Source organism: Scyliorhinus canicula, chromosome 4, assembly GCF_902713615.1.
Source record: "Scyliorhinus canicula chromosome 4, sScyCan1.1, whole genome shotgun sequence".
NCBI classification, from domain to species: domain Eukaryota; kingdom Metazoa; phylum Chordata; class Chondrichthyes; order Carcharhiniformes; family Scyliorhinidae; genus Scyliorhinus; species Scyliorhinus canicula.
Window position 1 is genome coordinate 54897462 of NC_052149.1, and position 13940 is coordinate 54911401.

The 13940-nt window shown below is 46.7% G+C and overlaps 1 protein-coding gene across 1 annotated transcript in view; it reads left to right on the top strand.

Moving 5' to 3' along the window:
• The window catches only part of faf1 (Fas (TNFRSF6) associated factor 1), a 490861-nt gene that overhangs the window by 211611 nt on the left and 265310 nt on the right, over positions 1-13940 (top strand). Inside the window, exon 9 of the mRNA XM_038794284.1 lies at positions 11929-12024. Within this exon, the coding sequence (XP_038650212.1) occupies positions 11929-12024 (96 nt within the window). The remainder of the gene's footprint in view (positions 1-11928; positions 12025-13940) is intronic.

Genomic DNA, 13940 nt, shown 5'->3' on the forward strand with positions numbered 1-13940 from the left:
CTGACTTTCTCTGAGATTTAAAAATTTGTACAATTAAAAATAAACAGTTAATGGTTACAAGTTGCATTAATGACCAAGCTCCTTAATTTTAGCTACTTATATTAAGTTATCCATTATTATCTCATCATTTATTTTGTACATATTAAGCACCTGGATGTCTTCAAAATGTCTTGTGGTGTCCTATATTGCATGGTATCTGGATTCTGTTTGTGCAGAAGGTGGCTGTAAAGGATTTATATTTGTATTGGTAAATGTTAGAAACAAGGTGTAGTTTTATGTGGGTCTAATTTCTGTGTCTGGAAGGGTAAGACCTATATTCATGATGGACAAAGGTGTTTGTATGTGTGGGAAATTCCAATTGTGTTTCTGTTGTTCTTTGATAGGGCTATGATGTGAAGAGTAAATAAATAAGCAGTGATTGCTTATCAACTGGGGGCCTTGTAAGAGAGAAAAGCTTTGCAGTTTTAGTTTTCACTGGATATATTGCAGTTGGAGACAGGAGTCAGAGGAGTGAACATGTCAATTCTGCCAGGAGAAACTGGACAGGACATGGGGGGGGGGTGCAAAGAGCCAGGCATCCCACAGAACCAGCTACTGTCCAGGTAACCAGGGAATTGGGACAGAAAGAATGTTTTAAGATGATTGAAGTTAAGAGAACAGAGACCAAGGTATTGTTCAGAAGAATTCGAGGAATAGTGTTCTGAGTTAAAGAGATAATTGCAGAAACCATATTTAAAGTGGGAAAGCAAATTTCAGAGGTGAATCAAAAGTTTGATGCCATGTCAATAGAGTCTGGGAATCGAGATTTAAAACAGTTATGAAGTTCTCACAGCAGTTAAGAGAAAGAAATCCTAAAGGGGGTAGTGTGAAACCGGAATACTGGAGTCGCTGTGGAGCAGAACCTTTGTTTAAAAGAGCCATTTGAAAATCCTGGGGCAGGATTCTCCGACCCCCCGATGGGTCGGAGAGTCGCCGGGGGCCGGCGTAAATCCCGTCCCCGCCGTGTCCCGAATTCTCCGCCACCAGAGATTCGGTGGGGGCGTGAATCGCGCCGCGCCGGTTGGCGGGCCACCCCCCTGCGATTCTCCGGCCCGCGATGGGCCGAAGTCCCACCGCTGTCAAGCCTCTCCTGCCAGCAGGAATCAAAACACCTACCTGACCGGCGGGACTCGCGGGCGGACTCCGGGCGCGGGGCGATCTGGCCCTGGGGGGTGGGGGGGGGGGGTGCCCCCACGGTGGCCTGGCCCGCGATCGGGCCTGTGCCGTGGGGGCACTCTTTTCCTTCCGCCTTCGCCATGGTCTTCACTATGGCAGAGGCGGAAGTGACCCCCTCCCATGCGCATGCGCGGGGATGATGTCAGCAGTCGCTGACGCTCCGGCGCATGCGCGGAATTACGCCGGCCGACGAAGTCCTAGCGGCTCCGGCTGGCGTGGCGCCAAAGGCCGTCCACGCCAGCCGGCGGAGCGCCAACCACTCCGGTGCGGGCCTAGCCCCTCAATGTGAGGGCTTGGCCCCTAAAGGTGCGGAGACTTCCGCACCTTTGGGTCGGCCCAACGCCGGAGTGGTTCACGCCACTCCATCACGCCGGGACCCCTCGCCCCGCCCCGCCGGGTAGGGGAATATCCTGGCCCTGGACTTGATTTTGGAATGCAAATTGCTAATGGAAAGAACTCGGGCCATCGGAGGCGGAACACTGTGGGTGGGCTGACTGATGACGCACCAATGGCATTGTGGCTGCGCACGTCGCAATGATGCCGATTTAGAGGCGGCAGAGCCTCGCGAACAGCTGCAAACCGGCACCTGCCCCGATTCGGCCGTCAGAAGTCATTCTCCGCCCGATCGCTGTTCCCGATTTCGGAGTCGGGCTACGGAGAATTCCACCCACAATCTTTTGAGCTAGGGTTTGATTCTGGAATATTCCTGTTCAATTGAAACATCAATTCAGACCGTAACAGCTGTCATCTGGGCAGCAATGTCAAGTAGTTTAGTGCAACTGTAGAGTCGTTGGGAACTCTAAAATGTAGCAGGAGTGATGAGCTAGAAAGGGTTGAATACAAGTGTTAATAAATAGATGAGTCTTGTATAGAATTGTATAGAAATACACTTTAGTTGTAAAAAAAATTGTAAGATAAAAAGAAAGACGTGCGATCATATAGGGCCTATCATGACTTCAGGACTCCCTAAAGGACTTTTCAGCCAATGAGTAGTCACTGTTCTTTGCCAAACCAATACAATACCTTGTCAAGCAAAACCATGGACTAACCACATGGGCGTTCATGGTCTACAATGGTCCAGGGTTGCCAATGCTCTCTTCAGGCACAGTATCTGAAGAAAGAGAGAGTAACTGCTGTCATTTTGGAAACACAGCAGCCAATGCTCACAGCGAACTCTCTCAAATAGTAATGTGATAATGACCAGATTATCAGTTTTTGTGATGTTGTTTGAGGAATAAATATTGGCTAGAATGCTGACAACAACTTCCCTGTTTTTCTTCGAAATATTGTCATTGGGTCTTTAACCTGAGAAGGCAAAAAGGGTCTTGGTTGAACCTGGCATCCGAAAGATGGCACCTCCAACAGTACAGTATTTTCTCAGTACTGCACTTGAGCGTCAGTCTAGATTTTTGTGCTCCAGACCTGGAGTAGAACTTGAACCCACAAGTTTGTGCCTTGATGCCAAAGTTTACCCCATCGTATCCAAGCTGAGGTATTACACAGAAAAAAGACATCTAAAGTATGCAAAATTTGGCTGTGCATGGAGGTCTCCAATTTCTTTTTATGCAGAGATGTATGGACTTGTATGTATTCAAAACTTCAGAAATAAGGTTTGACACTTAAGTCTATGAAAATAAAATTCAGGAATGGCCTGGCAATTGTTGGAAAAGCAGCTTAAAATTTGGAATTAGTGATAAAAATTTCCAACACAAAGCATGTTTATTTTCAAAAATGCAAACAGAGAATGAAAAGCAAATTGCTGAAATAGTGTTTGAGTGCGTTGAAATGCGCCTCAATGGCCAGGTCAAGAATTGTGATCCTGGGATTGGGGAGGAAACTGAGGGATTTATATGATCAACAGGGCGGAAGAAAGACAAATCCAAGAAAAATGTAAGTAGTCCTTTGGTAGTACAGAACTTTAACATTGCTGAAATAAGAGACATTTTTTGTCAAAGCTTTTCGCTAATTAGAAGAATTCGCAAGAATACCAATGTCAGGGAAACGAATTTATACTGATTGGTTGGCAAGCAGACTCTGGCAGAGGTGTTGCCGTGGAAATGCACCAGTTAATGATGACTGACAATTACTGCCATACACTGTTTGAAATTAAAACAAGACAGGTTTACTCTCGTCAAGACATTGCCCTGAGGAATGAACCAGCAAATGGCTGCCACTTGTTTAGCTGCAGCTGATGAATGTACAAGCTCTTTCTGTCTGCAAAGAACAGGGCCTTGTACATTAATATATGTAGTTTCCAGCACATGCAAATGCACCATTTGGTGCTCACCAGGTTAGCTCACCAGGCTAAATCGCTGGCTTTTAAAGCAGACCAAGCAGGCCAGCAGCACGGTTCGATTCCCGTACCAGCATCCCCGGACAGGTGCCGGAATGTGGCGACTAGGGGCTTTTTACAGTAACTTCATTGAAGCCTACTCGTGACAATAACCAATTTTCATTTTTTCATTTCATGTTGTGAGCCCAACTCTTAAATTGGTTGTCAGTGTAATTCTTAAAAGGATTATTTCGCAAATGTTATCTAGTCGCAGAATCACATCTAATATTGGACACTGCATTTTGCGTTTTATAAGCACGGTCTCATTGGGTATGGTCTGTACCTCTTTGTTGTAAACAGCAAAGTGAAAAGTGCCCACTCTATTTCAGATTACCCTGGAAGGGCAAGGTATCTCAAATATTTGAGCAACAGGTAAAGCTCACTGTTTCATGCTGCTAATATGCAGCAGCAACACTAGTATAATTTGCCACTAACGGGATGCTGCATCAAGCCAAAATGGCATTCTGCTTATCATACAAATGATTAATGTGGTATATGAATTTTAGTGCCAATGTAATGCTAGCTATGTAAGCCGTATCTCCCAAAGACTGGTGGATCATATCAAACAGCACATCCCATCCACTGTTCACAACAGGCAAGGTGTAGATATGGAAGAAGGAACTGACGACAATGTTGCTGAGTTGCAGATGATACAAAGATATGTAGGGAGACATGTAGTGTTGAGGAAGCAGAGAGGCTACAGAAGGACCTGGACAGGCTAGGAGAAGAAAGGAACGTACAGCACAGGAACAGGCCGGGGGCCGTATCCCTTTATTCCCAACCTATTCATGTATTTGTCAAGACGCCCCTTAAATATCACTGTCGTACCTGCTTCCACCACCTCCGGCAGCGGGTTCCAGGCACCCACTACCCTCTGTGTAAAAAGGCTTCCCTCGCACATCTCCTCTAAACTTTGCCCTTCGCACCTTAAACCTCCATCCCTTTAATTGACTCCTCCACCTTGGGGGAAAAAGCTTTTCACTATCCACACTGTCCATACCCCTCATAATTTTGTGCACTTCGATCAGGTCGCCGCTCAACCTCTGTTGTTCCAGTGAGAACAAACCAAGTTTGTCCAACCTCTCCTCATAGCTGATGCCTTCCATACCAGGCAAAATCCTAGTAAACCTCTTCTGTACCCTCTTCAAAGCCACTACATCCTTCTGGTAGTGTGACGATCAAAATTGAACACTATATTCCAAGAGCTAGCCCAGTGGGTAAAGAAGTGGCAGATAGAATGCATGAAAAGTGTGAGGTTATGCACTTTTGTAGGAAGAATAGAGGCATAGTTATTTTCTAAATGGTAAAAAGCTTCGGAAATCAGAAGCACAGAGGGACTTTAGGAGTCCTAGTTCAGGATTCTCTTAAAGTTAACATGGAAGTTCAGTTGGCAGTTAGAAAGGCAAATGCAATGGTAGCTTCATGTTGAGAGGGCTAGATTACAAGGGCTAGATTGCAAGAGGGATGTACTGTTGAGGGTGTATAAGACTCTGGCCAGACCCCATTTGAAATATTGTGAGGGGTTTTAGGCACCGTATCCAAGGAAGGATGTGCTGGTCTTGGAAGGGGTCCAGAGGAGGTTCCAAGAATGATCCCCAGAGTGAAGGACTTGTCATATGGGGATCGGTTGAGGTCTCTAGGTCTGTACACGGTGGAGTTTAGAAGTATGAGGCGGGGATCTCATTGAAACTTACAGAATAGAATGAACGTGGAGAGGATGTTCCCACTATTAGGAGAAACTGGAACCCGAGGGCACAGCCTCAGACTGAAGGGACAATCCTTTAAAACAGAGATAAGGATTTTGACTTCTGGTCACGAGGATGTGTTGCGTAGTCTGCTCGGGTACACGGAGGGAGAATTCAGAATTCTCAGCTGGTATGGGAATTGAACCCGCACTGCTGGCCTTGTTCTGCATCACGAACCAGCTGTATAGCCCACTGAGCTAAACCAGCCTTAGCCCCGAAAACTCGGACTCATTCAGCTCCTCAATTAAAAAGGAAAAGTAGTAGAGTAGAATGCCAGCAAACAGTAGCTCGAGAGGCTGCTGGGAAGCCAGAAATGGTGGAAAACGGCAAGAGCAGCGAGCGAGCGAGTCGGCAGACCCACGAGGTGAGGGGTCCCCGACCACCCACAAGAGAGGGAGACCGACAACCCCCCCCCACGTGGAGAGGGATGGAAGATATTCCTGACTAAGGAGTTGTCCACAATGAAGGATGAGATAAAGGTGGAGATCCAGGGAGCATTCAGGGTGGCAGTGGCGGAGTCGCTGGCTGCCATACAGACGGGATGGCAAAGAAGCTGGAGGCTCAGGGAAGAACAATCCAAGAGCTTGAAAAGGAATTGACTGAGCGGAGCGACTGGATCGTTGCCCTGGTGGTCGAGATAAAGAGGTTGGGAGGTCAGTGGTGACCCAAGGGAGCCTGGAGGGGAAGGTTGAGGACCAAGAGAACCGATCCAGGCGAAAGAATATACAAATAGTGGGCCTGCCAGAGGGGATCGAGGACAGAGACCTGACTGACTATGTGGCCCAAATGCTGGACAACTTGATTGGAGGAAACAGTTTCCCCAAACCACTGGAGATCGACGGGGCATACGGTTCACTCCGACCAAAGCCCAAGGCCGGGGAACAGCCGAGGGCGATAATCGTCAAGCTGCATCGGTATCAGGATCGGGGGAGGATACTGCACTGGGCACAGCAGACCAAAGCGAGCAGTTGGGAAGGACACAGAATAAGGGTGTATCAGGACAGTGGGGCGGACCTGGCAAATGAAGGGCCGAGTTCCACCACGCAAAGTTAGATCTGTACAAGAACGGTATAAAATTCAGGATGCTATTCCCAACCAGACTCTGGGTGACATTCCAGGATAAAGAACATTATTTCACCACCCCGGCAGAGGCTGACGAGTTCATGTGCGCGAATGGCCTGGACAAAAGGCAAACATGGCTGCGGTGAGGAACACGAATGGAGAAAAAAAATAAAGTGATGGACATAGACAATTTTTGTGAGGGACGGGACTGCCTCGCTATGAGCAGGAGCACTAGCTCATGGGAAGAAAAGGGGTGAGGCCAGCGGAACGCTGGAGAGGGTGAAGAGAGACCGAGGACAGAAAAAGAACGGGTATAGGAGGGGGTCAGAGCAACCCTGGGAGGGGGGCCACCACACTTGTGGTGGGGGGGGGGGGGAGAGTACGTAGGGCTTCAAATAGGAAAGGGGGGTGGCAGAAGGGGGATGGAGGAGGGAATTGGGACCACGGGGGGAACATAATAAGGATGGGAAGGGTTCTAGACTGACGTCAGCAGGTCAGATTTGGGTTGATGGAACAAGATGGAACCGCAAGCAGTCACTTTGGAGGATCCTTGAACAAAAAGAAACCCGAGTGCACGGACTCATCCACATGGCATGCACATAGTTGGCCGCCATGTTGGGTGGATCCTGGTCAAAGGGAAACCCTGGAGCACAGGGGTGCGGCGTCGTGGTGAGAATAGTGACCGCGGCCATTTTGGATGGCCCCCTAACAAAGGGAAAGACCGGAGTACAGGGGCATATCCACCAGATACGCATGGTTGATCCCGTAGGAAGTGTGGGACAGAAACCTCACCACCAGGATTATTACCTGTAACTTGAGGAGACTTAACGGCCCAGTGAAAAGATCCAGAGTCTTCGCCCACCTGAAAAGTATGAAAGCCGACATAGTCTTCCACCAGGAGAGGCACCTGAGGGAGAAGGACTAATTGCAGGTAAGAAAAGGGTGCGCAGGACAGACTTACCATTCCTGCTATGGGGCAAGCGCAATGGGGGTAGCTATTCTGATAAGCAAGATGACAATGATGGTTACGGACCGGGGGGGGGGGGGGGGGACACGTCATGGTCAGCAGTTTCCTGGACAGGGCACCGGTAGTCCTGGTAAATGTGTGCGCGCCCAACTGGGACGACACAGAATTTGTAAAAAAGACCATGGTGGAAATCTCCGACATAGATACACACCGAATTGAGCATGGGGTTGGGGGGACTTTAACCCACTGATGGACAGATCAAACCCCAAACGAGGAAAACGACAGACGTGGCACGGCAGCAAAAGTGGATAGCACTGTGGCTTCACAGCGCCAGGGTCCCAAGTTCGATTCCCTGCTGGGTCACTATCTGTGTGGAGTCTGCATGTTCTGCCCGTGTCTGCGTGGGTTTCCTCCAGGTGCTCCGGTTTCCTCCCACAGTTCAAAGACGTGCAGGTTAGGTGGATTGCCCATGATAAATTGCCCTTAGTGACCAAAAAGGTTGGGAGTTGTTATTGGGTTAAGGAGATAGGGTGGAAGTGAGGGCTTAGGTGGGTCGGTGCAGACTCGATGGGCCGAATTGCCTCCTTCTGCACTGTATGTTCTATGGCTAAGAAACTGGGAATGTTCATGGAGCAGATAGGGGCAGTAGACCCATGGCGGTTCCTGCACCCAGGTAAGAGGGAATTTCCGTTCTTCTCACCAGTGCATAAAGTCTACACCTGCATCGACTTCATTGTGGTGGAGAAATCGGTGCTTCCAGAAATAGTCGGAGTGGAATACTTGGCGATCATAATCTTAGTCTATGCTCCACATTACATGATGTTAGGTTGGAGACAGGCCATGCCCAACACCCCAAAACAAGGTTGGACACGACCTTCTTGGCCGATAAGGTCTTCTGCCAGAAAATCACAGGCCATAGGCAAGTACGTTAGTAACAACCGGAAGGGGAAGTCTCACCTACCACGTTTTGGGAGGCACTGAAGGCTCATAGAGATGGGAAAGAGAGGGCGGCTAGACAACAACTGATCAACTCCATCCTGGAGGTCGACAGGAGATAGATACTCCTAGGCCCCGAATGTAGAGTTTCTGACGGAGAGGAAAGAGCTACAAATCGACTTTAACCTGCTATCCACCAGGACGGCAGTGCACCAACTCCACCAGGTATGGGGGACGTTTTATGAACACAGAGAGAAGGCTAGCAGCCTGCTGGCTCACCAGCTGAGAAAGCAGGCAGCCATGAGGGAAATAGCACAGGTGAACGACAGCAGAGGTAGACTGGTAGCTGAACCATAAAAGGTCAGCGAAGCATTGGAGGCTTTCTACTAGGGACTGTACACCTCCAAGTCCCCGGCGCGGACTCCTGGATGAAACAGTTCCTCGATGGATTGAACATGCCAGTCGTGGGGAGCTGGAAGCACCAATAGAACTGGGAGAGATCATGGAGAGCATCAACTCCATGCAGGCGGGAAGGTGGGTTCCCGGCAGACATTTACAAAGAATTTGCACCGGCTCTCGCCGTGTACCTGTGGGAGATGTTCGCAGACTTGCTAGCGAGGGGCACCCTGCCTCCAACGCTAACACAGACCACCATATCGCTAATAACCAAAAAAGGCAAAGACCCAACGGAATGCAGATCATACAGACCCATTTCGCTGCTCAATGTGGACGTGAAAATCTCGTAAAAGTCCCAAGAGACTGGAGAACTGCGTACCAGAGGTGGTTGCAGAGGACCAGACAGGCATAGGTAAGGGTGGACAGCTAATTGTGAGCTGCATGTGATACCAACCCCGGGAGGGGGGGGGGGATCGTCTCCCTTGAAATAGTCAAGTGGAAATACCTCATTGAGGTACTGGAGCGGGTTGGGCTAGGGACACGGTTCACCTCATGGGTGAAACTCCTGTACAACAGCCCCAAGGTGAGAGTTCGAACTAACACCACCAGCTCTGAATGCTTCCATTTGCGCCAGGCAGAGATGCGCACTGTCCACGCTCCTGTTCGCCTAGGCAATTGAGCCACTGGCAATCGCCCTGCGAGACATGAGAGGCTGGAAGGGAATCTGAAGAGGAGGCAGAGAACACAATAGTCTCGTTCTATGCGGGTGATCTTCTCCTCTACATCTCGGACTTGCAAGGCGGCATGAATGAAATCACAAAACTTCTGGGAGAGTTCCGAGTCTTCTCGGGCTACAAACTCAACCTGGCAAAAGTTTTCCCGGTGAACCCAAGAGGGGGAGGGGCAGAGCCGGAGGGTCTAGCATTTAAATAGCCTGAAATAAATTCTCCTACCTGGAATCCATATAGTCCACGGCTGGACAGGGATACACAGGTCGAATCTGACCAGTCTGGCAAGGGAAGTCAAAAAAGACCTGCAGAGATGGGATGCACTCCTGCTTTCCCTGATGGGGAGGTTGCAGAAAATCAAGATAAATGTGCTGCCCGGGTTTCCCTGCCTGTTCAGATCCATACCGATCTTCATCCCCAAGGCCTTCTTCCAAACAGTTGGGGGGGGGGGGGGGGGGAGAGAATGAAAAGGTACAGCATGTAAAGTGTTACTGTCTCATCCCAAAATAATTCTTTGTGTACAGTGTAAAAATTCAAAATTTAATACAAATATTTAAAGAACAGAGATAAGGAGGAATTTCTTTAGACCGAGGATGGTGAATCTGAGGAACTCATTGCCGCAGAAGGCTGTGGAGGTCAAATCATTGACTGTCTTTGAGACAGAGATAGATAGATTCTTGATTAATAAGGGGATTAGGGGTTATGGGGAAGGCAGGAGAAATGGGGATGAGAAATGTCTCATCTAGGATTGAATGACAGAGTAGTCTGCTCCATGGCCTAATTCTGTTCCTATGCCTTATGGTATCCAACAATCCATGCTTTCAAACTCTAAAAACAGTATCCAACATGAGGTGTGATTGGATGACCTTTATAAATAATCCTCGCTGCACTAAAAATGCTCACAAGCAATTTAAGATAGTCAGTCTGGCTCGCAGCCTGGCGCATTTGCATGTACTGGAAGCTACATATTTTAATACAGAGGTCTCTTTTTTTTCACAGACAGAAAGAACATGTACAAACATTGCGCCTGTTTCACTGACGGCCATTTATTTGCTGGTTCATTCCTTAGAGAAATGCCGTGCCCAATCAGAGTCAAACTGCCTGGTTTAAATTTCAAACAAAGATTGGCAGTTCATTATCCGTCACCATCAACTGGTGAATTCTCCCTGACAACCCTCAAACAACCAGAGTCCACTTGCTATCCAACCAGCACACTATTCTCATACAGTATAAAGTTGTTGTTTCCCCTGACATTGGTATTTTTGTGAATTGTGCTGATGAGTGCAAGACAACAAACTTCTGCAAAAAATGTCTCTCTTTTTCTGGCAAAGATGTAAATGGTGACTGGAAGAAAGTCATCAGGAAATGCAAGATAAGAAAGCAAAGGTGTCTCAATAAATTACTGTGGCCATTGCATGTATGATTGCTGCTTTGTAAATCTCATTGAGATGAGGCTTCTCACAAAGAAGGCAAGTGTGAGAGGTATGAAAAGAAAGAAGCTACGGTTCAATATTGGAGAGCTTTTTAACATTTCGTAATGGTTTGGAAGTTTCAGATTTTAAATGGCCCAATAAAACAAGAAAATAGGGCAAACCTACTAATTTATCTTATTTAAACCTAGTTCATACTATTTTTCTCCTCACTCCTTGCTGGCAATTTACAATTCTTGTGCAGTAGTGTTATCGAAGCATCTTCAGCTGCAGTAAAGGTGGTATGTTGCTTTCACGACAGTTAAGGGTGGATATAATGGCATCGTTGTAGTTCTTGTTACTGGAAGAAAATTTCTTTATTTGATACTGTCATGTGCTGTAGCAAAGTAGGTGCTGAATCTTTAAGTAAATGAAGATTTTGCTTTACATCTATTGATATCTGTCATACTAAAACAAAATTAGAAGGTTAGATAGCATCTTGGAGCACAGCCCCTTGTGCCTGTGCTGGTTCTTTGAAAGTGCACTCGTATTTATTCTCGCTCTTGAGATATTTCCCCATAACTTGGCAAAGTGCAATGTCTCATTGCTTTTTTGAAAGTTCCAAAAGAACATTTTTCCACTACCCTTTCAGAGATTCCGAATCTTATCAACTCTCTGCGAGTATTCTCTTAATTCTTCCCCCCCCTCATTCTTTTGCTTATTATTTGAAATCAATGACCTCTGATCCATACTCTTGAGAAAGTTTTTCAATTTGCCTTATCAAAACCCCATAAAATTGTTATTCCCTCCCTCAGGTCTCCCCTTAAATTTCTCTGCTCTGAGGTTATTTTCTCCACCTCATGCTACTGAACCTCCTTTTGTACCCTCGACAAGGACTTCACATCCTTCCTGGTGTAGTGTCCTAAGTTGTACACAGTACTCCAGCTGAGGCCTAATGAGTGATTTGTAAAGATTTTGCACATAAACTAAAAGCAAAATATTAGACATTCAAAACTTTTTGGGTAATTTATTTATGACCAAAACATGGAGCTAGAAAATCCTGTAAATTTGTGTTAACCTGTCTGTGAGATATCTGTATCACATGTTTTATTGTTACTCTGCCTCAAACCTTTTGCAGGTTGCTTTGGCTGCCGCTGGGCTCAATTATCCTTGCCATCGACTAACAGTTAGTAAAAGACCTTCACCTGCTCAAACCCGTGAACACTCTGAAGAGGTAAAACAAAAGTTTTGCTTTTTAATTTGTTAAAATTTGAAGTGATTTATTTGCTACACGTTGGTTTTATATGAAAACATCTTAGGATGGTTACAGCACAAAAGGAGGCAATTTTGGCCGTTGTATTACTGCCGACTCTCTGAAAGAGCAACTCAGCTGGTCCCACCCCCTGTAGCCACATAAAGTCTTTCTCTTCAGGTGCTTATCCAATTCCCTTTTGAAAGCGACGATTGAATCTGCCTCCACCATCCTCTCTGGCAGTGCATTCCAGATCCTAACCATTCACTACGTTAAAAACATTTCTCCTCGTGTCACCATTGGTTCTATTGCTATTCACCTTATATCGGTGTCCTCTGGGCATCCACCCTTCTGCCAATGGGAAGAGTTTCTCACTATCTACTTTGCCCAGATGCCCCATAAATTTGAAAACATCGCTCAAATCTCCTTTCGACCTTCTCTCAGGAGAACAACTCCAGGTTCGCCAATCTGTCCTATTAACCGAAGTCCAACAACTGTGGCACCATTCTTGTAAATCTATTTTTCACCCTTTCCAAAGCCTTCACAGCTTTCCTAAAGTGTGGTGTGCAGAATTGGGCACAGTACTCTAGTTGTGGGCACACCAGTGTTTTATAACGGTTCATCAAAACATTCTTATTTTTGTACCCTGTACCACCAGTTATAAAATCCAGGGCCCCATAAATCTTTTTAACCATTTTCTCGACCTGCCCTACCAGCTTCCACAAATTGTGCATGTCCCAAGGTCTCGCCTTTCCTGCACCCTTTTTAGAATCTGACCCTTCAGTTTTAAGTTAACTCTCTTTGTCCTTCCTATCAAAATCTATCGCTTCACATTTCTTTATTTCGTTGTTACTTTTTTAAAAATAAATTTGGAGTACCCAATTCTTTTTTTCCAATTAAGAGGCAATTTAGCATGGCCAATTCACCTACCCTGCACATCTTTGGGTTGTGGGGGTGAGGCCCACACAGACACGGAGAGAATATGCAAACTCCACGCAGACAGTGACCCAGAGCCGGAATTGAACCCGGATCCTCGGTGCCATGAGGCAGCGGTGCTAACCACTGCGCCACCGTGATGCTCATTTCTTGTCACATTTAATTTTGCCCACACATGAGGACTTTGCAGAACCAACTGGCTTGGTTGGGCCTTTATTGTATTCAGCTCTTTTTTCTAGAGCAAAGTCTTTCTTGGTATGCATTTTTGAAGTTTGGTACAACATAGTCGTTTTCCCGGCCACTTCTGAGGGCAGTTAACCACCACCTTCTCAAGAGTAGTTAGGGATAAGCAGTAAATGCCTGTATTGTCCACATTCCATGAATGAATAAAATTAAAAAAACATTTTCTGCTCATCTAGAGTCACATTTAGACCTCAAAAACTGAAAATACTGGACAATCTCAAGAGGTCTGTCAGCATCTGTGGAGAGGGAAGAGAGCTAACATTTCGAGTCTGCATGACTCTGTCAAAGCTGGAGAGAACTGAGAATAGGGTCAGATTTATACTGTTGTGGAGGGTGGGCATGGAGCTATGTGGTTGGGTAGTAGGCCAGCGGTAGATGGAGATTGGCAAAGTGTTGGGGACAGAAAGAGAAAAGGAATGTAAAGGGGGTTGATTAAGGCTAAGAATGGTGTTGATAGTGGCATATAAAGAGATTAGAATGTGTGACTGGCAGAACAAAGGTGAGCAGTGTGTCAAAGGGCAGCTAGGAACAGGGAACAGATGGCCCAAGTGGGGTGGGGGGCTGGCAAATATAGGCAAGACTGGATAAGGACAGCTGATTTCCTTCCCTGCAATACATTCGTCAACCTAGTGGTTTTTAATGATAATTCAGTGGTTAGTTACATGGTCACTATTACTGATGATGTAGAGATGCCCGCGTTGGACTGGGGTGAGCCCAGC